The 27,694-nt window shown below is 41.8% G+C and overlaps 7 protein-coding genes across 11 annotated transcripts; 6 read left to right on the top strand and 1 right to left on the bottom strand.

Annotated features, from left to right (window-relative positions):
• Positions 1-147: 147 nt before the first annotated feature.
• On the bottom strand, positions 148-6,851 carry nudt9 (nudix (nucleoside diphosphate linked moiety X)-type motif 9). 3 transcript variants are annotated; one of them, XM_061302900.1, is made up of 8 exons: positions 6,718-6,851; positions 2,080-2,358; positions 1,896-1,985; positions 1,716-1,802; positions 1,503-1,614; positions 1,252-1,398; positions 995-1,079; positions 148-876 (listed from the first exon to the last, which is right to left on the bottom strand). In XM_061302900.1, exons 1-8 carry the CDS (start codon positions 6,735-6,737, stop codon positions 731-733), a joined length of 966 nt encoding a protein of 321 aa, XP_061158884.1. In that variant the 5' UTR covers positions 6,738-6,851; the 3' UTR covers positions 148-730. The 3 variants fall into 3 exon arrangements, with proteins under 3 accessions (XP_061158884.1, XP_061158885.1, XP_061158883.1); XM_061302901.1 differs by lacking the exon at positions 6,718-6,851 and adding an exon at positions 3,867-4,012; XM_061302899.1 differs by lacking the exon at positions 6,718-6,851 and adding an exon at positions 2,543-2,771.
• On the top strand, positions 3,124-9,816 carry mapk3 (mitogen-activated protein kinase 3). The gene is made up of 9 exons (XM_061302890.1): positions 3,124-3,585; positions 4,985-5,167; positions 5,250-5,439; positions 5,769-5,885; positions 5,958-6,072; positions 6,147-6,278; positions 6,393-6,502; positions 6,753-6,881; positions 6,948-9,816. Exons 1-8 carry the CDS (start codon positions 3,368-3,370, stop codon positions 6,870-6,872), a joined length of 1,185 nt encoding a protein of 394 aa, XP_061158874.1. The 5' UTR covers positions 3,124-3,367; the 3' UTR covers positions 6,873-6,881; positions 6,948-9,816.
• A 554-nt stretch (positions 9,817-10,370) lies between these two features.
• gdpd3a (glycerophosphodiester phosphodiesterase domain containing 3a) lies at positions 10,371-14,559 on the top strand. 3 transcript variants are annotated; one of them, XM_061302907.1, is made up of 10 exons: positions 10,371-11,135; positions 11,318-11,360; positions 11,505-11,640; positions 11,787-11,832; positions 11,931-12,049; positions 12,312-12,401; positions 12,474-12,607; positions 12,692-12,751; positions 12,917-12,968; positions 13,436-14,559. In XM_061302907.1, exons 1-10 carry the CDS (start codon positions 10,997-10,999, stop codon positions 13,562-13,564), a joined length of 948 nt encoding a protein of 315 aa, XP_061158891.1. In that variant the 5' UTR covers positions 10,371-10,996; the 3' UTR covers positions 13,565-14,559. The 3 variants fall into 3 exon arrangements, with proteins under 3 accessions (XP_061158891.1, XP_061158893.1, XP_061158892.1); XM_061302909.1 differs by having other exon boundaries at positions 11,037-11,135; positions 11,510-11,640; XM_061302908.1 differs by lacking the exon at positions 10,371-11,135 and having other exon boundaries at positions 11,154-11,360; positions 11,510-11,640.
• A 454-nt stretch (positions 14,560-15,013) lies between these two features.
• Positions 15,014-18,393, top strand: ypel3 (yippee-like 3). The gene is made up of 5 exons (XM_061302936.1): positions 15,014-15,344; positions 16,054-16,172; positions 16,510-16,553; positions 17,020-17,128; positions 17,232-18,393. The coding sequence occupies exons 2-5, from the start codon at positions 16,056-16,058 to the stop codon at positions 17,319-17,321; spliced, it is 360 nt and encodes a 119-aa protein (XP_061158920.1). The 5' UTR covers positions 15,014-15,344; positions 16,054-16,055; the 3' UTR covers positions 17,322-18,393.
• Positions 18,394-19,049: 656 nt separating this feature from the next.
• On the top strand, positions 19,050-21,832 carry atp6v0ca (ATPase H+ transporting V0 subunit ca). Its single transcript, XM_061302932.1, has 3 exons — positions 19,050-19,290; positions 20,317-20,500; positions 20,730-21,832. The coding sequence occupies exons 1-3, from the start codon at positions 19,215-19,217 to the stop codon at positions 20,932-20,934; spliced, it is 465 nt and encodes a 154-aa protein (XP_061158916.1). The 5' UTR covers positions 19,050-19,214; the 3' UTR covers positions 20,935-21,832.
• A 360-nt stretch (positions 21,833-22,192) lies between these two features.
• spsb3a (splA/ryanodine receptor domain and SOCS box containing 3a) lies at positions 22,193-25,414 on the top strand. Its single transcript, XM_061302897.1, has 7 exons — positions 22,193-22,364; positions 22,782-22,976; positions 23,085-23,259; positions 23,323-23,510; positions 23,598-23,700; positions 23,810-23,935; positions 24,019-25,414. The coding sequence occupies exons 2-7, from the start codon at positions 22,851-22,853 to the stop codon at positions 24,408-24,410; spliced, it is 1,110 nt and encodes a 369-aa protein (XP_061158881.1). The 5' UTR covers positions 22,193-22,364; positions 22,782-22,850; the 3' UTR covers positions 24,411-25,414.
• A 193-nt stretch (positions 25,415-25,607) lies between these two features.
• On the top strand, positions 25,608-27,014 carry mrps34 (mitochondrial ribosomal protein S34). The gene is made up of 4 exons (XM_061302921.1): positions 25,608-25,755; positions 25,899-26,227; positions 26,336-26,378; positions 26,591-27,014. The coding sequence occupies exons 2-4, from the start codon at positions 25,910-25,912 to the stop codon at positions 26,887-26,889; spliced, it is 660 nt and encodes a 219-aa protein (XP_061158905.1). The 5' UTR covers positions 25,608-25,755; positions 25,899-25,909; the 3' UTR covers positions 26,890-27,014.
• The last annotated feature ends 680 nt before the right edge of the window (positions 27,015-27,694 follow it).

Here is a 27,694-nt window from a genome sequence, read left to right as displayed (position 1 = left end):
CGTCGGCGACTTGGGCAGCTTTTTGTCGCAGTCACTTGTGGGTAATGTAGTTTATTTTTAAAGCACAACCTGACCAATCGTGTCGCTTATAATGAAGTCAGTTCATTTAATAATATAAACATTACTTAAAATATAACGGAAACGTGATTTCAGTGCGCACTTCATAAACATTTTTATTATTTTTCTGCATTACAATTCAGGCACAGCTCGAAAAATAGCAACAGGAGTATAAGATTGATTACTCATATTAATACAATGAACCATTTGATTACACTACATTAACAATAGTGAATGATGAATCATCAAGACAGATATAATGTACATAAATCCTTGTCATTTATTGCGTGAGAAAAAATAAAAACATGTTCAGTCATTTATATTCACATGTAAAGATCAATCTATGAAAATTCATTGTGATTGTACTCTTCTCATCTTTAAATTAATTAAGCTAATTGTGTTCTCGCATGACCACATTGGGTTAATGTGATCCTTGTACACAATGAATATATTAGCATAATTTTCTCTCCAACAGAAATAATATTCTCCTTGTCCTGTCGCATGTTGAGCTTCCCCCGGATCAGATGTTACTGCACAGTGTGCGCGTGTAATACACACACACACAGGAGAGACACTGACAAATCTGATTTTGTTTCTTACCAAAAAGAAATCGATACATTTGTCTTTCATTTTGAAAATACACTTCAAGATGCACAAATGTTTCCCACACTGACTACCAGTGGGATTTCCTCTCTTTGGCAACAAGCTCCAGTAAATGAGAATGGCTCGCATAGAGTGGGAAGGACGTGTCCACATCAACCCACTGTACTTGGCCTGCGTCATCGCCAGCTTGCAACGGCAGCTCGCTCACACTGTTGCCTGCGTATAAACAAAGAGAGAAAAAAAAAAATGGATTCACTAAACATGGCAATTGCGTCAGTGTCCAGCAAATTGTTGATGAAATAAAAAAACACTGCATTCTTCAAATCATGCATACCATTTTCATCATGGAAGTTGACCGCAACAGTCTCCATCCAAGCATTATCAGTGTTTCTTGGGTCATCTACATATCCCTTAAAGACCTGCAGAACAAAAAAAAAGTTTTTTTCTTACGCTCAACAGAATGGGGAAACTTACAATCACGTTTAGCTTATATTCTACGTTTATCATTATGTTCACTTGTAACCCACGTCAGCATTTTTCTTTTGACAAACATGCTGGTAAGAATGTTTTCATCATTTGTCCGTTGCAAACCTCAAAACCGGATGATTTGAAGAGTTGGGTGATGCGCTCATGAATTTTTGATTTTTCTAATGGCGGTACTCCCAGCGAATTCAAAGCCTCTTCAGAAAACTCCCGCTGAAGTGCGAGAGAAACCTGCTCCCCTGGATCTACCATCCCCTAAAAAATAAAGACAGAAAATGTGAGTTTCGTCCTCGAGAATCGTGGCAGAAGTAACATGAACAGGAAAGTGAAGAACACAAAATGTGAAAGAAGCCACCCACGCCTGGAATGGCCCACTCCCCGCAATCTTTTCTCTTGATGGATACAAATTGCAGGATGGGCTTTTTGGAGACATGGTGAAGAATCTTTTCTCCTTTGGCATCTACTTTCCATCTGTCAGACAATGACATCCAAGTTGCATCAGGCAGAAGGTTATATCTAATCTGAAAATTTGATATTGTAATAGGTAGCAGAGCAATGAGAAAAAAATATACCTTGTGACAATAGGATCTGCAGCATGATTGGGTCCCCATCGGCCTAGCAAACCTCTACCGATCATCCCCGTGCGTCCATGAGGATTTCTAGAGAAGAATGGAAAAAAACAAATGACATCATTAGTCGACTTGACGACCAGTCCAAACAGTATAATAACATCTCTCGCTCTAAGTACACACAGTGGCTTTCCATCTTCCACTTTGTAGCAGCCCTCAAAGCTTCTTCTGTCCACGGACCCATCCAAAGCATTGAACTGTGGAGAGAATAAACTGCAAGAGAAGGAAACGGGGTGGGTTAAGTCATGTAAGTCCCCATTGAAGGCCGATGTGTGAAATGCATGCAAATGTCAATACTGATGCTCACCCAATTTCAGGATCTGCCCATATTGGCTTTTTCGCCACAGAAGGATGAGTATAGTTGATTGGCTCATATCCTGGGAAGTTCTGACTCCAGTCCACCTGAGAATCACTCACTGGGAAGCGCTTGATTTGGGAGGCTGGGTACTCGGGGCATCTGGACTTTATGTGTGCAGAAGCTCTCATTGTGCAGACACTCTTGGAGCAGTTGGAACAACTTGAACTGATGAGAGCGAGTGATGGATTGAGTCTGAAAGGATGGCCAACTGAGCAGGGGATGACAGCCCTGCAGGAAAGGAAACTTACTGAATATAGATAACGAAATCAATGGTAATGGGAACTGTAGCAAAAATAAAAGCAACAATTGCAACAATTATATCCATGATTTACGACTCAAAAGTCACATAATGTATCTCCAACGGTTTCCATTACTCAAGGCAGCTTTAAGTATTTATGACTAGAATCCAAACCTGAGTCCGTAAGTGTTGACTGTATACGGGAAGTCCAAAATGGTGAGCGCTAAACGAATCGGGATAATCCAGTTTTTTCGCAGTACAAAACGTATCATTCCTAGACGAAAGTATTCAATCAATTCGTGCTTTTGCTATAAACAACTTGTCGCGTACCATTTGCGACGTAACCAGGAAGTACACTCACTGACTTCGTCATGACGCAACCAGGGGGCGCGGTCACAGTTGCACTCGTTTCCATAGAGATCAATTTATTTTATTCATTTGGAGAAAATATTTCTTTGTCTGTTTCTTTTATCTATCTATCTATCTATCTATCTATCTATCTATCTATCTACCTATCTTTATACATATACATATATTGAAAATAACAATAAAATCTGAACTAATGTATCTGTCTATTTTCGTGGAATAAATCAGCAACAGAACTGGACACGCCCACCCAAGGTTGCGCTATTCAATGCAACACGTTCGGTTTGGTGTAGTACACAGAGAAACTAGACAGGCGGTGCTTGTTTCAAGAGATGGGAATTGGACATAACCCCGCCCGGCTAAGTAGACATGATTAGCAAATCTAACGCAACTGCATTACCGTAGCTCAGCACGCGCATTTACGCTCTGTACTCGGACCAAATCCCAGCTCGCGCACGCAATCCGTTTACGCTCGAAGAGAGGCCCCCCGCTTCCCTTTGCTCCGGCTATCAAACATTCTAGTCCGTCAAAGCCTTAACTTAAGACGTCCAACCTTGCCGAGAGCGACCCAGGTCCCTCGGTGAAAACTCCCTGACAGAGAAGGCACAGGCAGGCGCGGCTTGGAGAGGAAGAATGGCGGATTCGAGCAGCACCGCAGCGGTCGGGGCCGCAGCGTCAGCCTCCAACAGCGCTACTGCTGCTGGGGCGGCTGGCACTGTTGCGCATGATGGAGCGCCGGGTGCTACGGGGCAGAAACCCGCGTCAGAGTCTGTGAAGGGCCAGATCTTCGACGTGGGGCCCCGCTACACCAACCTGTCTTACATCGGGGAGGGGGCATACGGAATGGTGTGGTGAGTAGTACTTCTTCAATCAGTTGTTTCCCCCCCCCCCCCCCCAACATCGGATAGTTGGTTGTTGCTACGATCAGCGAGTGTTACCCTCCGAACTTCAGCCATGTTTTCCTGTACACGTCGCCTTGTGTCAAGCTTCAGAGCGTCGCTTGATCGAAATCAGAATGTTTTGTGGCTAGCAGGTTAGCAAACGAGCTACAGGCGTGGCTATGAGCTTTACAGGAAATGCTCTCTTCAGCATTGGCGCAGGACGCAGTTTTCCGTTGTTTCAAGTTGCTTACCGATTGTATGCAACCATAGTCCCACGGTATAAAGAGCGATCGCTAAAGATAATCGGTTGTGCAGAAAAGGGTTTTGCAGAGGACGCAATGGGGATTTGCACCGAGGCCTCCCCTCTTGTGTTATCGCTGCTGGTGATCTGCAGCCTTGTGTGGGCACGTTGAGGAAACCTGTTGCGCACAATGCGATATCACTGCCAACTCACTGCTGTGATTGCAGTGGCAAGTCATTGCTGAGCTGCGAACATGACCACAAGTTACGTGGGGAGCATTTGGCCTCACGCCAGTCAGTATACAATCATCTCCGAGAAGTACTGACGACATTGAGGTCTGTTTTGGTTTGTGTCATCGAGATCATACGATTCTGCTGTTGATATTTTAGGCACACTTGACTGGCTAGCCTGGTGGAGAAAGTACTCACACAAAAATACTTGTGTAAAAAACATTCTGGTTGAAGAAGTGAAACTAAAAAAAAAAGGGCTGGTTTTGAAAAGAGAACAAATCGTTCATGGAGCGGTTAATGTTCATGTTCCTTTGTTAATAATAAACTATTTACATGTACCTCATTACATCCTTCACTAACACGTCTCCACTTAAGAGTGTTATTTTTGAAAACAAACGCTCACCCTCTTCTGCTTCACTTACATCTCTGCCCTCATGCGAGATGATGTGTGAGAATTTGTTCTGCGTGTTCTCAGAATTCTCATGCTCCTACTGGTACTCGAGTCTGGTCCAGAGATTGTGCTTTTTTTTTTTATGTTAGCACATACTTGGGGAAAAAATGTCAAGAATTCTTTTTCCATATCAGCTACATGGAGCAAAGAAGACTTAAGTTATGGTTAGTTGATGCTAAAACAGTGGAATGAATCCATTTTGTGTCCCATTTAATGCACGATCCAGTACTTCTGAGCTCTACCTGGTCACGTCTTCACTTCTACACCTACTCTAAACGGTGTAGGTGTAGCATACACCTCCAGTTGTCCACAGCAAAGCGATGTGTCACATGCTCCACTCTGCAGCTCCGACTTCTCCGACGCCCCATCATCAGCCTCGCTCCTGCTATCGAATCCCGCAGTGTGTAACATGAGCCCTGTGTTGTGCCCGCTCTTCTCCACATCCAGCTCTGCCCTGGACCACGTGACCAACCAGCGCGTGGCCATCAAGAAAATCAGCCCTTTTGAACACCAGACCTACTGCCAGCGCACACTGAGGGAGATCAAGATCCTGCTGCGTTTCAACCATGAGAATATCATCGGCATCAATGACATTCTAAGAGCTCGCCACATCGACAACATGAGAGACGTGTATCCTTTATCTTACCATGCTGTTACGTAATATAGATCGGCCGCTCTCCGACTCTGCTCCTTGACTCGAGTGTACTTCCAGTTACATTGTGCAGACGCTGATGGAGACAGACCTGTACAAGCTGCTGAAGAGCCAGAAGCTGAGCAACGACCACGTCTGCTATTTCCTCTACCAGATCCTGCGAGGACTCAAGTACATCCACTCTGCCAACGTGTTGCACCGGGACCTCAAGCCCTCCAACTTGCTTATCAACACCACTTGCGACCTCAAGGTCAGCCCTCACAAATGCATGGTTGTAGCTGTTTACAATCAGGTCTCCAGTATATCAACAGAGAAGGAAACACGTACTGTATAGTACGGCCTCACATCACACTCGTGAGCTCTCATTAGGCAGACTCGAAGCCTCGGATTAGCCGATCATGTGGGAAGCGGAGAACAAAAGCGCCACCTGTTGCTGTGTGGCTTTCAGATGCATTTTACTCACGCACAAAAATAGCTATGATCACATTTGCATGATGTCCATTTACAGAATGGATTCACAATAGTCACCATCCAGTGAATGCAGGGAAAAAAAGTGTTGACGATTCATTTTGTCCTAAGATTTGCGATTTTGGACTGGCACGGATCGCTGACCCTGAGCACGACCACACAGGATTCTTGACCGAGTACGTGGCTACGCGTTGGTATAGGGCTCCAGAAATCATGCTGAACTCAAAGGTGAGCTGTGGTTGTGCCTGTGCATGTCTTAGGCTGACTGAATAGATTGTTAACCGGTTGCGTATGCCTCAGGGCTACTCTAAGTCCATTGACATTTGGTCAGTGGGCTGCATCCTGGCTGAGATGTTATCAAACAAGCCCATCTTCCCTGGGAAGCATTACTTGGATCAGCTCAACCACATTCTGGGTGAGTTCTCATCCTTGTGAACACCCGAGTAGACATTTTAAAAAAATAATGTTGCTAATACCTCCTCTATGTAGGTGTCCTTGGCTCTCCATCCCAAGAAGATCTGAACTGCATCATTAACATGAAAGCCCGAAACTATCTGCAGTCCCTGCCTGAAAAACCCAAAATCCCCTGGGAGAAGCTTTTCTGCAGGGGCGACCCAAAAGGTCCAATTTTTTTTTTTTTGCATACATTTAAATGATGTTTAACAGACCTGATTATTATTATTGGTTTATTTTTTTTCTGCTGGTCAATCAAATGCAAATGTTTAACTCGTACAGCTTTGGACCTGCTGGGCCGCATGTTGACCTTTAACCCCAACAAGCGTATCAGTGTTGAGGAGGCACTGGCTCATCCTTATCTGGAGCAGTACTACGACCCCACGGATGAGGTATACTCACTGAGTAATACAAATATTCTTTTCAAATTCAATTAAAAATTGACTTTGATTGCATGAATTTAGCTGTAACGTTGAGCGGCTAACGTATTGCTAATGGCGTCTCAGCAAGTTATGTAAAAAAAAAAAAAAAAATGTCAGCAGTCCACTACACCGATTTTAAAACTGCAAGCCTGTCAAAAGAAATGAAAGACTATGGCCAACCTCACCAAATAATAACACATCTCATTGTGTTTGTTTGTAGCCAGTGGCAGAAGAGCCCTTCACTTTCACCATGGAGTTGGATGACCTTCCCAAGGAGAAGCTGAAGGAACTCATATTTGAAGAGACGGCTCGCTTCCAGGAGACCTATCAGGGCTCCTGAGACACACAGGTAAAAAAAAAAAAAAAATACTTTTTGGGTTAAGATCTTGAAAGTAGCCCTGTTTTCTTTCTTTAGTCTAAAAGGGTCTCTACGCCAACCACAGGATTGGAACCTGAAGCCCCCCCCCCCCCCCCCCCTCAGATGACATGCTTAAATACAAGAAAATGCATCCTCAGAAATCCAAGGAAAAGATAAAAACTCAAAACATTGGCTGCTTTTCTTTCCATTTCCACCGCAAGAAAGCTAAGTGTTTGAATTTGATTTGCGTGTTTAGGTGGGGCCGTTGCGGCTCTTCGCTCTTTACTCTCCTCTGCACTCTTCAGTTTCTTCTGTCCTGTTTTTTTTCCAGCCCCCTCTCCATCATGATCACCTTTCATTACCCGATCAATCTCTTCTTTGTTGTTGTTGGTTTTTCCCCCAGCTCTCTTGCACACAAATATAAACGACTATTCCTTATTAATCGACACCATTACTCTGTCTTGCTACATACGTGTATGTACAGTAGAACTTGCAAACGAGGGCTAAAAGAATGGGGGAGGGGTGCTTGTTGTGTGGGTTTATGTACATTACATACAAAAACTTTAAAACAAAAAAAAAAAGCTTTTTAAGGAGGCTCGTCATAGCTTTCATTCATACGCAATTGTTTGCTTTAAAAAAAAAAAAAAAAATCAGCTTCCTTGTATTTATGTTTGATTGATCTGTGCAAGTCATTTTAAACGTTTGACATTCAGGCAAATGTTTTCACTGGCATGTTTACAGGTTTTTCTTCTTTTCTAAATGATGTTCATATGAATGCATGCATTCCTGAAATTAACCAAAGTGGATGAGAGATGCAAGAAACTCAAAAGTGGGCAGCGACCGGATTGACCAACGTGTTTTTGAAATGTTTCTCGAGCTGCTACAGCTCAGACAAAGGGCAAGATAGATTGAACTCACCCTCTATTTGTTAGTCACACTAAGGTGCGGTTCAAAGCAAGTCAGTCATGTTGCCAAGTCGCACAAAGCTCCAGAATACGCTCGGATGCTTTCTGCAATGTGCACCTACTCGGTTATTATTCTGCATTTGAGGTTGTATGAGCAGTAAAAGCACAAGTACAGTACGACTGCACAGGCATAAAAGACAGTCGGCCAGTGAGATGCACTCGTTTCCCCTCCTCCGCTCAATATTAACACCAAGGAAGCCACCACGGCATCCTGTTACTGCTATCTCATTTAGCTCGCTTGTCTCCATCATTCACTCAACTGCATGACAAGGAAGCATACGCTGCTTAACCTGCGGAATGTTTCGAGTCAAATTTCAGGACGGACCTCAAAAATGGAAGTCGAAACGTTTGCACCATGTAACTTTGTGAGGGGAGGGATTGTGCCATCTTACACCAAACTGTCAGTTGAAGTCAGGAAGTCTTTTCAGGTTGGAATCATTTTTGCCTCAGTAAACGTGTGAGTGTGTATGTTGAGTAGGTGTAGTTGGACAGTTATTTTTATTCCTCCGCCCCCCCCCCCCCCCCCCCCAAGAACGGCTCCCTCCTTTTACTACTGGCGAAACTGCATGTGACTTGAAGCTCCCAAAACGTCACGTTCAACTCAATCTTTTGTAGTTGTGTTGCTTTTGTGCGCCCATCTTCTCTGACGTTGTTTATCCAGTTGCCATAGTGACCCGCCTCACTGCGCAAAATAGTGGCATTGTTTCTCATTGTTTTCTAGTGTGTGTGTGTGTGTGTGTGTCTTTACGTACTGCTACTTGGGGGGAGCGCCACCCCATGCGATCAACTCAGCAACTGCACGTGTGCTTAGGTGGTCCCGACGCCGGAACGCTTTTTCAAATGTCGTCCAAAGCTGTCGCTGTTCTTTCAGAAGCCATAGCCAGCACTATGACTGTCCCAACAATGGGTGTGAGGCTTTTGTTGTGCTCGTGGTGAAAAATCCATCGATGATATTCGCCTTCCCAACACTTGCCACGCTTTACTCAAAAGGGCTGCCTCCGTCCCTGCCTCCCTTTTCCTGTGTGCACTTCTTTCCAGCCACGACTTTGCCAATCGCCAACACTTTTTTTCCAACCCAATCAGCACGTCTGCACTTTTTTTGGGGGTCCTCAGTCTTTTCCATCTGCTCACTCAGCTTTAATTGTCATGCTTTGTGTATGTGTGATTTCAGTCAGGTCTATGTGTATCTATAGTAATCATCATCCAAGATTTTTTTTTTTCGTTCTCCTAATTTTGCGTGTTGGCTTGGACGGCATCTCTATTTGTGCGTTTTCATAGGTGAGATTTTTAAGGTCTTGCAAAAAAAATAACGTGTTTGTTTCATTTGAGTATCCATCAGCCATCAGTACGCCAACCCTGCTTGCTTTTTTTTTTCCCCCCCTCCTCTGACGTGACATTAGATTAGGTCGCCATGGTTCCCAACCAAGAGGACAAGGTTTCGCAATCGCACACACGTACACACTCTTTAACTGAGAAGTGTATCTGTGTGAGTCTGTGAAATGTTGCACTTGAACATGTCATACACATTCACACAGTATTGATGATTCTAGTGGCCTGTCTGTCATGCGGCCTGGTTCCAGATATCGTTGTTTTTAAATGGTTGTTCTTATTATTACCGTTGTTATACTGGTGAGGTTTTTTTTTTATTTATTTAAAAGGGAGTATCATTTTTTTTTTGTTAAATAATCAGTATCATTTATTTGTATTTTTTTTTCTTATTAATTTGTCTTATGGGCGTGATAATTGATAGTCTTTTCTGTGTTTCGGATTTTTTTTTCTCTTCTTGGATTTTTCCCTCCAAGTTCTTTTTAAGGAATTATTTTTAAGGAGTTATTTGTCGATTGTCAAAGAGATATGAGTTAAGGGTTGTAGTGTGTATATTGTATGGATATTAATTAAATGATTAACAAAGCAACAAAATTATATTGCATATAATTGAATAAAAAATTCCTGATACTGTTGCAGTTATGGTTAATTCTTTTTCTCTTTTTATCCTTTATCATTTTCTGTATTTATGAAATAAGTGTGATTCAGATCTGGGATAATTACTTGTTTTATGCAATATAATAATCAATATTAAAAAAAAATCTATTTAAATCAGAGCTGGGCAAACTTTAGTAATATTTAGTATTTATGTAAACTAGTTTAAGTAAAATACAAAGCCCATTTTGATTATATTTAACATTTTAATAATACAACAATAGTTTGTGAGGATTTATAAAGCGACAAAATCTGCCAGTTTCTCAAACCAGTATGTTCTTACAATTACGGTGTGTTTGACAGTCCGCCTCTCACTTTAATCCAACCTGTTTATCCAGCCGCGCCACTTTCACATCCCCCTTTACAACACGTCTCGGCACGCTCCCGCCCTTCCTCTCGGACGTTATTTTGCCTGGAAACAGAATGACATCACCATCATAGCAATTAAAATGATTCGTACTGTACTTTTATTGTTTGGTTAATTATAGCCACATAACCGGAATCATGTCGCCAAAGAGTCCAAACTGCTAATGTGGGAAAATACTTATTTTGCATTTTACTTCTTGGTTTGCTCTATGCTTGTAAAAAACAGGCTTGATTCGCTTCATAGTGGCTTAAATATGTCACACTATTGTTCGTCACATTCCAGTTTTCTAGTTGATAGTCTCATTAACATTCCTGTACTGCACTCTGAGACTGAGACATTTGCACACTGTTAATCAAAATGCATTCAAGTTCATTAACCTGCCACTTGTTTTTTTAGTATCTGTTATAATGCACATCCTGTTAATCGCGGAGAGCAAACAATTTTCAAATAGTCAACCTCCAGTGTGTTTCATACAAATAGCTGCCCAGTGCTGTCTCAGGGAGAGGCCGGCCGTGAAGGTAAAGGTGAGCTGTGGGTCAGCTGTGGTGCTTCATTAACTCATTTTTACAGCTCTGCTGCTTCCAGATCTCTTTCCAGCAAGACAAGGAAAGCTTGTGCGCCGACATTGTCGAACATTCGAATACCTGTCTGTCGAGATTTTCTTTTAGGTGGCTAAAGACAATAGGTCGTCTCCTACGGAGATAGATATCGCTCTGTTAAAACTCGCATTTTTTCCAGCAACTTAGCACTTTGTTCAATCCGACGAGAGAGCTTGCGGAGATTTTTAAAAGGAGATGAGCTGTTTTTGGTGTGTCGTTCTCCCGGCGTTGGGTGGGTACACCCTTACCTCGCTCTACCTGCTGAAGAACCCTCAAATTCTTCATAAGAGAAAATGCACAAGCTTCTATTGTACACACATTTCCCACAGAGGAGGTAAGCGAGTGAATAATTTGTAGGAATGTTTATGGAGTGTCACTTTAGCCTCGTGTCTTTCATAGCAGCAAAAATGAATGTGATTTTTAAAAGTAGCTGATAAAGCAGTAGCAGTTAAAACGTACGCAAGAGCTCAAACGAAATAAAATTCTTGGTAAGATAACTACTTACTATCTTACCAGGATGCGGTGAGCGGATAGAAAGCACCATGGAGGCCTTCAGTCAGTGAGTAATATTTTTGTGTGTGTCTATATATCACATATTTATTTCAAAACCATTGTAGTAATGTGTAAAAGCCTAATTATCAGAATACTTTTGGAACTAAGTCATAATGAATTGACTCAATTTTTGGGTTGCCTTAATTTTTAGCGCAGTGGCTCAAGGAACGCAGATGTTGGAACTAGATTGTCACTTGACGCGGGACGGATATGTGGTTGTGTCACATGATGAGAATCTTTTGAGGCAGACGGGTCATGATGTCAGCATGTCTTCAGTCAACATTCAGGTAGGGGGGGGGAAGAGAGAGAGAGAACCACATATACTTTTGACCCTCCCCACTTTTAATATAATCAACATTTACAAGCTCCATTAAAAAAAAAAAATTGTGCGGGATTAATATGGATAAATATGTTCTTCCTTTGGCTTTTCTAGGATTTACCCTTGTACAAGGAAAAGCTCGAGTTGACATTTTATCGAGGTGAGACACTCCCGTGTAGTAGATTATTCACTAGTGGCAAACAAAAACAATTCAAAATAAATGATGTCACTTTTGTTATCATAACTTGTATCCACCAGGTCACTACAGCAGTGGTTCCGACAGGGAATTTACTTTGCTGGAGGATGTGTTTACAAAGTTCCCAGAGATGCCAATCAGCATTGAGATTAAAGAGGACAACAGCCAGTTGATAGAAAAGGCAATGATGACACACAAAAAAAAACTTTTATATAACTTTTATAACCATTTGTTCATTGTATGGCAGCATAACCTTTTGTGTCCCTTGGCAACTAGCTAAATTCCATCCATGATAAGATTTACAGATTGTCTTCTCCCAGTTGAACAATTGCACTTTTTTACAAGTAACATGCTCGCACGTAACTCACACGTGTCGCTTTAATTAAGGCAATAATATGTGCTTGATATTTGCCTTACTTTGACTGTAAACATTTGTGTGTTAGGTATCTGAGCTGGTCAAACGCTATCATAGAGAAAAGATCACCGTCTGGGCATCTGTGAATTCAAGAATTTTGAGCAAATGCCGCAAAACGGTAAATGAAAGAAAACTGGTTTTATGTTTGCAATGTGTAAATCTCAATATCTTTCGGTGTCTCTCACTCTAGAATGGAGCCATGCCGTATAGCTTTTCTTTATATCGAGGTGTGCTCCTGCTGTTTCTCTTCTATACTGGCCTACTGCCCTTTGTTCCACTGGGAGAGAGTTTACTCCAGTTCTACTTGCCACGCATATTCAACAGGTGTCCAAGTCAAGATGAAACTGGCCTGGGTTTTTTTTTGTCCGTCTGGAGTGTAATGTTTGCTCCATGTTTTATGTGTTGCAGAACGTTTATTCCTGAGAAAAACATTTTGAGGAGCAGATTGATCGTCACTTTATTAGAAAAGTGAGAGAATGTTTTTCTTAAATCTTGTTTTACATGCTGAGATTGACTAACAGTCTCGGGTGTAGCAATATAGAAAATATTTTTTCATATTTATTTTGAAAATGTAAAGAAAGTTTGTAAATGAGCTTTTTTCACAATCTGTTTCAACATTTTTCATGATTGTAGAGTTACTATGAGGAAGAGTCTCTTTAAACATCTTGCAGCCCGTGGAATTCAGGTATGAAGCTATTGTCCATTTTATCCTCTATTGGATAAACTGAAATCGTACTTATTCTCAAATAACAAGGAATGCATGACCTTGTAACTTCCCCTCCCGCATTTTAATGGGTGAGTTCATCCAAACTATATAAAGCACACACCACCACGGTGAATGTTTTTGCTCCATCCTGATGTCATTTCTGCTGGGATGAGCTCACCCCCGTAGTTGGACCATGAGTGGACTCCCTAATTGTTTTAGTGTGAAAACAATGGATAGCAAAACGCCATCATCGTATTACATCTACACATTGGAATGAAATGGTTTCAAAAGAGGACAAAAGTCCAAAGCTTGCTAATCGGAAGGATTTGATAACTTGTGATTGAATAACCGATTGTTATTGGTAATCAGCAATGTCGTTATGAAATTGTTAATGAAAATGTCAAAATTTGAGATTTTTTTGTTTGTTTCACTTTGCAACTTTGCAGGTGCATTTGTTTGTGTGCAACACAGATGAAGACATAAGAGCGGCATTCGAAGTGGGGGCAACAGGGGTGATGAGTGACTATCCCTCCCGTCTGTCGGGCTACCTCCTCAGAAACACTCAGAGTAATTGATGTCTCCACATTTGAACACAGTAACTCATAAATGGCAGCTTTTTGGTGTGCGAAGATTGAAATAGACCAAAAGCAAGAAACTCATGTTAAGTGTCAGATCAGTCGGACAAATCTTTCAGGATTACACATTTAGAGTATGTCTGATTCATTTCCATGGTCTCCACCAATCATCCTGACACAGCTCAGTATTACATTAATTTTCCCGAGTATCATGACCTCACAGCTCATTCCTTACGATAAAGACTGTGATTACTTTGTCATTAGAATGCACTGAATGCACGATTACCAATTGTATGTTTTGATGTGATAACATAACAAGAATGAACAAAGAAGCGAATATAGAAAGAAAACAGGGTGTTCACTTTGTCAAGGCATGGTCAAAGTCTGACCACATTATTGTGGTACTAATCAAACAGTCTAGAGAGAGAGAGAGAGAGAGGGAGAACAAAGGCTGTATTTTTCTGACCCGATTAGCTATGCTTTGCATTGGGACAAGTGGGTAATGGAATATGAATGGGTCATTGACGTCAACACTTTCAAGGAGAAAAGGTACTCACTCATCCAGCAAGCAAATTCAGCTTTCTTGTGGACAAAGATTTTAAAATATAGAATGGTGCTTTATACATTGCCAAGAAATATACATGTGTATTGGTTTGTAGGTTCTGATCAAGAGCCAAATAATTTTAGAAAATGTGGCGTGAAATGTAAACTGCAATGAGTCGCTTATGTAATGTGGCAAATAACAACAAATCACATTTGTTGAGCAGGTTTCACCTCACGAGTAAGTTCTAAAAATAACCCACTCAGTTATGGAACATTGGGATTTCTTTGTAATGTTGTAAAATTGATCATTTAAAAATATAAATACTTGGGAGAGATTTGTAGAAATGAAGTGTAGCATATTGAAATGACTACCTTGATAAATCATTAAGATTGGTGTATTCACAAACATGGATATTATTAATAATAGCATAATTAAATGTAATTTGACCATATTTGTTGTTTCAGAAGTGTGTGTGTTCCCAATTGCTACCCAAGAAGTAGCACTCGTTTTTAAAAAGCTTGGTGACCCCTGGTTACGTAAATTAAACTTTGAAGAAGAAAAAAACATTTGATTATGCACTTATTTTGGTTATGTTTATAGAACATAATGCCTGACACAACAACGATACTTTCTGATCACATCTTACAGCAAAATATTTTTAAATATAATACTAGGCATTTTTTTATGTTTTAAAATAGTATAGGACAGTAAATTCCTGTATGTTGGACCAGAATTCACAAACAAAAAAGCAGGAAATGACTAGCCACTGCTTTGGGAACAGTGCGAACGAGTTCACGTGACGTTCAATCTGATTGGTTGACCCACATTCTAAAGATTATTCCGAGGTTCCTATTGGTTGACATCTTTTGTTTTGCCCTCCCATGTGCTTCAGACTCCCCCCCCCCAAGTATGTTTTCATAAACAAACCACATTTTTCATCCGTCTGCTGCGCGATTAGTCACGAATGTGTCAAATTGCTCCCTTTGTCGACGCTCTCTTTTTTTCGTAACAAAAAATATATTCTTTGGATTCGATTACGTTTTGCAAAGAAACGCGGTACCGCATGTCATAAACAGAAGCCGTTTGTATTGTCTTTATTGTCCAAGACGTCAACGCGTGGTGGGCTTCCTGCTGTGAGCCCAATTTACGTTTCGTACCGTTTTAGTCTTCTTTTTTTCACCTGATAATCACATTGATCGACAGTGTGTTGGCAGAAAAGAGACTTGACATCGGGAGGTAAGTGGCTAAACGCGGGAAGAAACTGCAGTGCGCATTTGAGCTGCTGCAATGTTGTGACAGTGCGGAGATAGCCAACATGCTAACTTAAACCAAGCTAGGTCCGAGATAATCGATCAGATCAAGCTGCTCCACTTTATTTTAGATGCAGAGTTGTTGTGTATAATACTACATTGGAAGTGGTGGTGCTTTTTATTTCTATGTTGAAGCAGGATGCCACAATAGACATGTCCGAACATAACTCTTGCTCTACGTGCTCTGCCTGAGCCGATAAATGTGACAAAGAAAGCTAATTATTATGAACATTTCAAATCAGTGTTTTTTTTTCCCCCGTAGTATTGATTCTATTAGCAGATCAAATTGCTCATTGATTTATGGTTTGCAAATGTTGAACTAGCATAGGTCAATTTTTTTATGTTCTTGTAAAATAAAACCAAGTTATCAAACAAAACAAAGGACAACTCGTATGTCATTGGCATGGATAAATGAATCAAGACATGTAATTAAGTGTAATAATGAAATAATATTTTGAGAAATAAAGTAGAATTGTATCATTTCCAACGGCACCCATGGTGACTTATGGGCACCCCAGTTGGAATGGTTTATTCAATAAAATATTACCTTGTCTAAGATCATCAGTGCATATACATGATAAGTTCTTTGCAAAAACCTGATGAGCAAGAATAATGTGTCATCTCTCCTTGCTCAGATATGGTGAAGCTGACAAAAGCCAAGACGTTCCAGGCTTACCTGGACTCTTGTCACCGCCGCTACAGCTGTGTGCACTGCCGCGCCCATCTAGCCAACCATGATGATCTAATCTCGAAGGTCAGCTACCACCTTTTTGTTGTATTTATCCCGTCACATGACGTGAGCATTTTCAAACGCCAACTACTGTTGCACTATCCCCGAAATTCTGAGATTTCTTCACAGTTCAAGTGTTTGTAGTATTGTTTGACCTTATAATGCCCTATTTTTGTTTTTGGGGCAGTTAGATTGGGAACATAAGAGAGTAGGACATCCCTTACTATAACAATTATTAATAGTGTGGTGAAACTGGTAAAACTGCACTGACATAAAACCTCAACAATCTGGGCTAGGCTCCAGGATAGTCTTGGGAGGGTTTATTGGTGGTTGATTTGTCTCATTTGTGTTTCCATAATAGTCGTTCCAAGGAAGTCAAGGCAGAGCATACCTCTTCAACTCTGTGTGAGTATTTTGATTTCAGTTTTACTTTGTCCTGACAATATGTCAAACTGGTTCATCTCCATTTAAAAGTGTTCTCATTGGACTAATTCTATATGTAGGTTAAGGATGGAATTGTTATCCCTCTTCATGTAATGTTTGAATGTGTCCAGTTATAGCTTCCAACAGTTTCCCAGTATCAGTATTGACACAAACCTGATACCGCACAGATAATTTGATTTACTCGAGTGGACCTTGAAGTTGGGTGTTAGCTATGCTACTGTTGGGTTAGTAGGTCAGTAAAACACAGGCTGTGACTTTAAGATTGGATGTAATCACTGGGAATAACAGTATTTAGTTTCAGGCTAAATTTGTTGAGCCCTGAAAAGTGTCATTGTTTTAGAGACACCCCCCTTCCCCATACACACACACACAAAATCACATTGTTTCAGCAACATGTGACGTCTATCTGCCGTTTGATGATTCTCAGGGTGAACATCGGCTGCGGTCCTGCAGAGGAGAGGCTGCTGCTCACGGGACTTCACGCAGTGGCTGATATCTACTGTGAAAACTGTCACACTACCCTGGGCTGGAAATATGTAAGTGTCCACACAAGTCAGAAGAGTAAGTTACTGTTAGGCCGGATGAGTTTGAAATTGCAAAACATTTCCTGTCCTTACAACCGACGTCTCCTTTTCGCAGGAACAAGCCTTTGAATTGAGTCAGAAGTACAAGGAAGGAAAGTACATCATCGAGCTGTCCCACATGATAAAAGACAACGGCTGGGACTGAGCAGGAAGTCTTCATTGTTCTCCATGACTTTTGTTTTCCAAGTTGCATCCCCTCGTCTTAGCAGGGCTCCTGTGTAGCTTCCCTCATCCCGCGTTGGACCCGTCGCTGTGCCACACTTTCACTCTCCATGGCTTGGCCATGAATAGCATGTGATGCCTTATCTTCCTCCTTTCTTTGTGTGTTTTCCAGCAGCCACAGCAAGGTTTCTGATAATGCAATCCTAATTGCTAGTTGTGCTTGGTGTAGGTGAGAATGACTGCAGGGTTGGTTGGTTGGTTGGTTGGTTGGTTGGTTATTGGATTTTTAGGCGTGTGTTTGAGTGATGAACCTCTTACCAGTGATCTATAATCAAAGTAGGGTAAAAGCCGGTGCAAGTCATGCAAAAGTGACCCCCCCCCCTAAGTTTACAATGCCATTTTAGATACATCTGGCCAAGGTGCAGATTCTACAAATGAAAAGATGAAGCAGCATTTATTTTTTTAACAATTATGGTCATTTTTGTTTTTACATGAAGATAGTAACTTCAGAGTGTCACAAATACAAGTTGGTGAATAGTAATGGTAATCATGCCCATGCACATTCCCTGCAGGCAATTTTAAACCTGAACTATCTTCTGCTTTTAGGTATGCGAGTCTGTGCGTACATGTGAACTTGTTTATTCAGCTCTGTGGGAAATTCGGGAGGCCAAAGAGCACATATTCAGTCAAGTGTGGGCGTGTCAATAGCAAAACTGGCTCTCTGGTAGGTGTCAGATGCTTGAATTTGATCATTTGATTTTGAGTCAATGTGTCTCACAGGGATTGGATTTCAAGTTTGTTTGCAGTGTATGCCTGGAGTTTTACCTGCACAATTAGGATATCCACTGCTTGCTGACATTTTTAGAGATCAAGCCTCTTGTGTTTGTGTGCAGTGTAACACTTGAGAGGCCTTTGCAGCTCCATTTACTCAATCATGTTTGAGCAATGCGTGATTAGAATTCTAGCATATTTATGGTGATTTTTTTATTGTCTGCTTCTTTTCATTAAAGCATAATTTTAATCTGATCTTTCATTAAAATACAGTCCATCTGTAATGTGTGGTGCTGATTTCCTCATCGATTTGCATGTATGGAATTCGAACCTATGTCAAATACACGGCTACAAATTATACACAGTTAGTCACAGTTTGGCTGGCACATTTTGGAAAAAAGGCTGATCCAAACACATCACTGAAAGGCAAAATTGCTGACTAGAACCCAGAACCTGCTCGGTGAGTCTACACTAGGCTGCCAAACAAGCTTTTTATTGAGTTGTATAAAAAAAATTGTGTAGCATGTTAATAGACCTCAACTAAGCAGAAAGGTATAATGCATAATGAACTCTGACCAATCTATTTCAACAGTAATATAAATAAGTAAAAAAAATTACCACTAGGCTCACGCTCTCTATAAAGTTGATTAAAAGTAGTATTTAAAATAAATGTTAACACTACTGGCCAAACTGCAGGTATGCACTTGCAGCAGAATATACCACTATATAAACACTGTTCATTGTACTCACAGCATTTAATGTCGTACATCAAACTTATCTAACTACAGGTATCAATTCAAATCACTAAAATTTTTATTATTCTCTATTATGGTTTACGCGGCGTCTATTACTGCCATTAAAATAGTGCATTTCCACAATTATAGCATCTAGCACCCCCGAATCCATACAAATGGTTCCTTCCAATTCAGGTGGTCATGTGACTTTTTCCGTTTCGCCATTTTCCCCTTCTGCACCGGTCCTCTTAGCACTCTGTAGCCTATAGCAACACTCCGTTTTAAAACCTGTCCGAGGCTGACGGTGGGATAGAGGTTAACGGTAAGAGAACCTTCTCCCGTCGCTTCTTGGGCCCGTAAATACTGCGAGAATGTCATCCGAGGAGAGCCCCGAGTATTCGCCTTTCTTCGCTGTGATGGGAGCCTCTGCGGCCATGGTCTTCAGTGGTAACTACAGCTGCTTCTTCATTTGACATTTGATGAACGTCCGTAGCTTTGCCTGTCGTGCAGCGCGGATCGATGACCTCCAAAACTTAGCTCCGCGTTTAGTTCAACACGATTGAATTCACTTGGTGGCTACGCTTGCTATACTCGCCGGGGATACGTGCCATTAGGCGGGGGGCGGGTTGCTGCCACCCGGCCTTCATCGAATATGCGAGCGACCACCAACTGATGCTAGCTCGGCTGTCATCGGATGATCACGCAGAATCAATCGGCATTCTGTGATAATGACGATATAGTTTTAAATAATGCAATTGTATATTTCTATACCAACAGATCGGAATCTCCCAGTTTTGAATGAAATCGCACGCTCTAGAGAGGAGGCTCTTTGAGGCCTGATATCATTCGGTGTATGACAGTGAAGGAGAAAACCACACATCCATCCACTCATTCATTCCTGAGGGCCTCATGCTTTACATGCATTGGGCGAGGAACATAGGGTGCACCCAGTGTGCTTCATCCAACTGGATGGAAAGTGGAGGACGCCTTGGTTTTTAATTCATATTTTGACCAAGGGGTGTCAAACTCGTTAGGGCTTAACTCGCTCTACTAAATGCATCCAACCATCCATGCATTCTCTGTTAATCCCACCTGACTTTGGGCAATAGATGGATGGGGTCCAACCTAGAGTAGTCATCAGTCAGTCTTAGAACTGAGATCATAAAAATGTGCAGTGAATTCACTAATATAACGTTGTTGGGCCAAATTGGAGTTTACTGTCTTGTTTTCTGCCGCAAGCAATAAAAACAGATGACGAGGGGATGCAATGCCCATTAATTAACAAGTGCTCAGAACTGAAATTATATAATTCCTCGTCCCACTGCCGCAACTGAGAAGGTGTTGTTTGGTTTCAGTGTGTCTAAACTATAATTTCACTTTTCACACTTTATGATCACAATCTGTTACATTGTGATTTTTTTTTTTTTTTTTTTAAAGACTGTATTAACAGTTCGCCACATCTTTCTCCTTAAGCTCTAGGCGCGGCTTATGGAACAGCAAAGAGCGGCACTGGCATCGCTGCCATGTCGGTGATGAGGCCAGAGCTCATCATGAAGTCCATCATTCCTGTGGTCATGGCGGGTATCATCGCCATCTACGGGCTGGTGGTGGCGGTGCTGATAGCAAACAACATCTCGGAGAACGTCACTCTCTACAAGTAAGATTCATCACGTACATCTGCTGCTGTCTGTAGACAAGTCGTTATGTTCACTTTTGTAGAGAAACATGCATGACTCATCTCTACCCTCCTCCTAACGACAAGAGTGAAGATACCGCTGCACTTCTCAATCAAAATTTATGATCATTGCTTGCTCTTTAAGCACACTGCCATGGTCTTTCCTGGTTTATGCCATGTTGTCACCTGTCATTTCTGTTTCCTTCAACAGAAGCTTCCTTCATCTCGGCGCCGGTCTGAGCGTAGGCCTGAGCGGTCTGGCGGCCGGCTTCGCCATCGGGATTGTAGGCGACGCCGGCGTGAGAGGTACGGCCCAGCAGCCACGCCTCTTCGTGGGCATGATCTTGATCCTGATCTTCGCCGAGGTGCTGGGGCTTTACGGCCTGATCGTGGCTCTTATCCTATCTACAAAATAAGCGTCCGCACCAGCGTCATTTCATTCATTCCACATCGAAGCAGCGAGAACAAATAGATTTTCACCAACTTCCATAACACCAAGAGAGCCTGACAAGATGGGATGGCAAGTGAAGGCGTGTTGCCGTTGGACCTGGCAGTTGTGTCATCGATTATTGTGATCTATCCAAATTGTATTTTCCGAGCCATCCGGTTGTGTCAGGTGCGGTGTACAGAGTGGGCATGAAGATGAAGTGTTGGTTGTTGTGGGATGATGTGTGGACAGTCTGCCTGATGTGTTGTCTGATCTTATCCTGTACAGTGGTCACCCCTTGTAAATGTAGTAATCGGTCTGTGCTGTGCTGAGTATCAACGTTCACCACCACCCCCCAACCCCCACCCTACTTTAATTTCTGCTTATGTCACTCTTATCCGACACTACAGCGGAATTGTGCACATCAGTATTTTTTTTGTTTAATGTTCTTTTTGGGGACCATTTTTGAATCACAGCAGTGAAGAGCTGTCAACTATTTTTTTTTTGTGCTATTTATGGAACGCTATGAAGATTTAATGAAACTGTCTAAATGGAGTACTGTTTATTAAATACCCTATATACATGAAAAGATATAAATTATCTGTGTATAGTTGGAGTAACTGCACTGTCGGTAATTGTTCTAAGTGCTTGAAATTCCTCTGGATGTAGTGTGATTTATTCATGGAGGATGTCCACATGTTAATATGAAATTGAAAGTGTGTGATCTGACTGCATCATGTGTGCAAGTGTATTTATGTTTACTATGGCATCTTCAAACTCTATTACTGTCAACCTGTAGTGCTGCTGTCTTGATTTTGTTTGGTTCAAGGTCACTGTTCAACTGTGCTATAGTCAGATTTCCAAATAAAACTCATCCTCCTCTAGAACATTGTGGTCAAGATATTTCCTTAAAAAAAATGAGTCGCATCAAGCCTTTGGATATTTAAAAGGATTTTTTAGAAAGAACACAAGTAAATGATTTTTTTTTTTACCAGTTAAAATTTACCAAAATTTGTTTTGCTCAAATTGTGACGTTAACGATCACTTCAGAGCCCTGGAATACGATATTAATATATTCAATATCACACTGATTTCCCTTTACAATTTAGATCAATTATAATACATTATATTTTAGGATGTACGACCAATTTATGAAGACATATTTGTATAAAAATATATAATAGTGCACATCTGAATGACTATTACGTTTATATTTATTTACGTTCCGTTTCCATTGAAAACATCCGGAAAGGGAAGACGCAAAGTGATGACTGAGCTCCATATCCGCTTGCATGTTATTGTTTGCGATCACGCTGTAAGAAAATTGGGTCACGCCAAAATAAAAAGCATATAAATTCCTTCGTCGTCTCTGGATATGCTCTTTTAATGAAGATTCTTACTTCACTTGCCAACAACCAGGTAATGTTGATGCTACGATGCTAGTAGCCCACCAAAGCTAACTAGCGTGTATGTTTGCTCTGCACGTATATGGAAAACGAATAACATTTCGCCGCTAGTTTAGTTCGAATAACGGCCAAAATAACTCAAATGTGTCCATGTTACATTTTAAAAAGCTTCTATATCTCATCGAAATGATTGCGAGTAAGCGATAGCTGCTCACTCGGTTCGATGGTTGTAAAAATAGAATAAATTGGGCAAAAAAACACATCACGTCAAATCGTCGTTGTTCGGAGTCACAATGTGTCAATCATCCAGAACATTTGTGTCGTGAAATAGTTTTAAATCTAAAATTGCAATCCCGCAAATGCAGACGATTAATACCAGCACGATCAGATGATTAACATCACGATTAAAAATCATCTGCTCTTGCGACAGCTGGACAGATGCAGTTTGACACCATTGCATCTCCATTCAACGTGACCGTCGAGTGAAAGTCAAGCTGCCATGTCCAGACGAGGCAGAAACAGCCGCGCTTGGCGATACGTTTGGGGTGGAATACGTCGAGATGCTGATGCAAGAGCGCTTGTCTTGGCCTCGGAAAGTGATGGATGGGGCTATGAACGCCTGGAGGTTAGCAACTTAGCACTCATCTGTTGTTTTTTGCAGCAGCGACTGAAAGTCCGAAGCAATGTATGGCATTTATCATCTCTGCGTTCCTGTCTCTCCTACGCTCTCCAGTACAGCGATTCGGATTCGGAGGCCGACTACTCGGCGGTGATGGTCCCTCCAGTGCCCAGCGCTGTGCCCGTGACGGGAGAGTCTTACTGTGGCTGCGACTACCAAGCTGAGACCATCCATCATCGGCGAGGTTTTTACCAAGTCAAAGACTGTCACTGTGGAGAGGATGATCAAGGTATAGTGTCATGTGAGATGTTTTATTGCATCATTTAAATTTGGACTGATTTGACCATTTTAGATTTTGACTGGGTTTGGGATGCCGGCGGCCGATCAACAGCGACGTTACTGAGCTGCGACAATCGCGAAGTCAACTTTCACTCCGAGTACAGCTGCGGCACGGCTGCAATTCGGGGTTCCAAGGAGCTCGCGGAAGGGCAGCACTTTTGGGAAATCAAGATGACGTCCCCCGTTTATGGAACAGACATGGTATGCACACATGCTGGAATAATGGAAACTATTTTTTCTTTATTATGAAGCTCAAATGGGTTTGTTTTCTACACTGTCGCTGCCCAGATGGTTGGAATCGGTACTTCTGATGTCAACCTCGATAAATACAGGCATTCGTTCTGCAGCCTTTTGGGGAAGGATGTGGACAGCTGGGGTTTGTCTTACACTGGTAAAAACCTCCATTCTGAACAAAACTAATATAAGCATCCATGTTGATTTAGCACAAAATCCAAACTATCAATAGTTCTTGATACAGGTCTAATGTCCTATTTTGACAGGCTTGTTGCATCATAAAGGAGACAAGATGAACTTCTCCTCTCGGTTTGGCCAGGGCTCCATTATTGGGTTTCATCTGGACACGTGGCACGGGACGCTTACGTTCTTTAAAAATCGCAAGTGCGTAGGTAAGTTGACAAGATCAAAGTGGGATATTTTGTGTGTGACATCATTCAATAAAAGTCAGTAAATGTCTTTATTGTCCAACTAGGTGTTGCTGCCACAGATCTCCACAACAAAAGGTTTTACCCGATGGCGTGCTCCACAGCAGCCAAAAGCAGTATGAAGGTGATCCGATCCTGCTCTGCGCCCACCTCCCTTTTATACCTGTGCTGCGCTCGCCTTCGCCAGCTCCTGCCGGACTGTACAGACGCCCTGGACGTCTTACCCCTTCCCCCGGGGCTTCGTCACCTGCTGCACAACAAGCTGGGTTGGCTGCTCAATATCCACGGCGGCAGCGCAGACGAAACCGCAGATACCCCCGAACGTTCCCCGTGCTTGCCCGTCCCTCCCTCGGCCGGCCCGTCGTCCTCTGAGAGCGACTCGGAAGGTTGTACGTCCGACCCCGAGGCCTGCCAGAGGAAGAGGTGCCGCTGGACTTGACAAGCGGCGTGAAACGTAACCAGAGGGGAACGGTCTTCTCATGCCATCACTCACACGGTATCCAAAACAGGACTACTGTAGCAAAAGACGTCAACTGTAGATATCTCTTGCCATTTGTGAACAGGGATTTGTATTTAATATGAGGACGTACTGACAAGTGTAACACTGAAGTCTCAAACATGGCAATATTTTGGTGGCCATTTTGAGTGCTTTCCTCAAACGTGTGTCGCTCGGAATAAGCCATGCAGCTATCTTTTTTGTGTGGTATGCATATAGTGCATATTCTTAAACTCAATGCAATCATTTTATCAAAATAATCATCTATCTTGCCGTCTGGAAATTTGGTTATATTATTGGTCAAATTAAGAATAACTTTTGAGTGCACTTTGTTTATATGTTCCAAATGAAGGACCAACATATTTATCACTTTGGTCATAAGTGTTACAATCCTTTATTAACTGTTGCATCTTGTTGAAACTTTTTTTCTTAGTCACCCTTTTAACACTTAGGTCATTTTTTCTACAAACCTCTAAAAGGTAGAATATTCTGTCACTTAAGGTTCACACGTTTATGAACTAGAAACACTCATTTTTTTTAAATTGTGAAATAGTTTGCAAAAAACTTTTAAAACCGAAAACTTATGCACATGCCTCAAGACCATCATGACAATGTTTTTGTCCTTTTTGAATAAAGTTGAATTGTCTGTTACAATGCAACAAGAGTTGGCAATAGTACCGGAACGCCTGTTTCCACTGTTTACTAAATGATTATTTCCCCCTGCAGATCTGATAGGTGTAACATGCTGTTATTTTTGTGGTCTTTAACTCTAATTGTCTTTTATTGATGCATCCATGCACTTACTATTGTGTAATTTGATAATTAAAAACAAGGAAGAAACGTACCATTCTTACTTAACTATTAAGATATTTGAAGGTCTTTCACTTGCCTTTTTTCATCAGCATGATTTTCAGATGAAAATAAAGTGAATGCTGAATATGCACAAACGTGTTTTCTTTTGTGTACAGTAATTATCACAGCCACCTACTTTCCATCGTTTGTATGTGTTTTATGTATGTTCCTAAGAGTTAAAAATGTATAATTGTTGAATTACGAGGATATATTATGGTAAACGGGAGGGGGGGACACACGCAGTACCACAAGTATCAGGAGGGTGGCAGTAATGCGCAGCAAGACAGTTGCTCGCTGCACCGGAATGTAAAGAAGAAGTATCGGAACCAATGTTCGTTTCATGCGGAGCATTTTACTGACGGACCAAGATTCCGGAAGTCACGCGTTATGTTTGCGGAGGTCAATTGAATTGGTTTTACCTATCACAAACATTCAGGTAATTCGCTTTGACTATATAGTTGATTAAAAGCGCATCATGACTCCATAACTAACAAACGAGTTTAGATGGAGATTGCTGCAAAGTTAATATTATTGGTTTTGCAATTAATAACAGACTGCTGTGTGGCATCTCTTCCACAGGTCACATAACCATGGTGAAGAAAAAGCGTGTTCGTCTCATAGCAGAGATGGCTCGGAAGATCCGCGCCTACCGCGAGCTGAAGAACCGACCGCGGGACTCGCAAAAGTACGCCCTCGATTACGACACCATGAAGCGGCCTCACACGGGGAAGATGCTCCCCGTGCTGGCTTGGCAGGATGTCCGCCGCGAGAGTCGCTTATTCTCTCTGCTGGCGGGTATGCGGATGTTCGGAGTGGGCCGTGTGTTCACTCGCAAGTCGTGGCTGGAGGACCACACGGAGCCCAGTTACTGGCAGATCACCAAAGTCAAGGTGGACTACACGGCTGAGGTACGAGCATTCATCTCATTTTGTTTTGTGAGAATATTGTGATGGACTTAACACTGTCCGAAGTGCTGACCCACTTTTTTTTTTTCCAATTCAACTTTTATCATCTAGGACATGGATCACGGGAAAGCCTGGGGCATCCTCACTTATAAAGGTAAGTCATCCAAGTATTGTAAATTCAAGCTATTAGCTAACACAATTAGCTACTTCTATTTATTGCACATCCTTTCAAGCACCTTTTCAAGTGAAGTGGTGCTTTACTGATTATGTTGTTTACATACTCCATACATTTATGGCCAAACACTCGTATCACAAATCATCCACAAATCAACAATAATTCATCTTAATAAAATGTTTATTTGACAGGAAAAGAGGAGAAAGAGGTCAAGGAAATCGACAAAGTGATGTACCACGACTGGCGCCTCGTCCCCAAGCACACGGAGCAACAATTTAAGGAGTTTGTGCCCCTTCCTGAGCCGCCCGTGCGCTATGTCCCTTACCCTCCGCTGCTGCGCGCCATGAAGCTGGCGCGGCACAAGCAAACGGAAGGCACCATCCTGGCGGAGGAGCCTCTAATGCCTTTAGAAAGGGAAGTGGTGCTCACCAAAGACTTTTTCCGGAGTCAAGACCAAGGAAAAAAGGAGAGACTGGAGACAGCTGTGTGATGTCTACGATTGTCAAAGTGAAGGACAAGAACCGATTGCTAATTCTACCATCAGAAACAAATGGTAGCGCTGTTTCATGTGTAAAATGACTTGTTAAATATCTTAATAAAATGTGATTAAACGTAGTGTGTAGTAAACTGTGTGACTTTCAAAATCATGTCCAAACAGATTTGATCAATTTACTAGTGTGGAAAGAGGATGGGAATGCATCTCAAATTGGAATAGATGGAGCACGTGATCTCTTAAAAAAGAAAAAGTCTTATGTGATAAATAAAATTGAAATTCTGGGGGGGAAAAGTTATGTAAAATAATTGCGAAAAGTACCGCCGCTTGTTTACCCTGCCTGTTGATCGTTTGGCTTATTCGCTTGAGCTGCTCCATAAAACCATACCTTCCATGCAAGTGAGGGTTCCATTGTATTATACCAGCTCAGTGGCCTAGTGGTAGAGTGTCCTCCCTCAGACTGGAAGGTTGTGAATTCAAACCCTGACTGGGTCACGCCGAATATACAGATTATGGCGCGTGTGACCCTGGGGAACAGGCTTTTTTTTTGGCAGTACTAGAATAAAGTGTAATTGCGCGTTTACTACAGCAGGGGGCAGTGGCGCTCTCATTGTTACTTCTGTCACGTTTGCGACAGTGCAACATTTTACGACTTACAAGACAAGTTAGGATAGTCACGGTGGGGAGGGGGGGCGCGAATAGTTTTCTTCTTGCTAGGGGGGGGCGTAACAGAAAATAATTGAGAAGCACTGGGTTAAATAAAGGTTAACCTAAAAAAAAAAAAAAAAAAAAAAAAAAAGTG

Source organism: Syngnathus typhle, linkage group LG17 (assembly GCF_033458585.1).
Source record: "Syngnathus typhle isolate RoL2023-S1 ecotype Sweden linkage group LG17, RoL_Styp_1.0, whole genome shotgun sequence".
Lineage (NCBI taxonomy): Eukaryota > Metazoa > Chordata > Actinopteri > Syngnathiformes > Syngnathidae > Syngnathus > Syngnathus typhle.
Note: the sequence above shows the minus strand (reverse complement) of the source record. Positions and strands in the feature narration are given on the sequence as shown.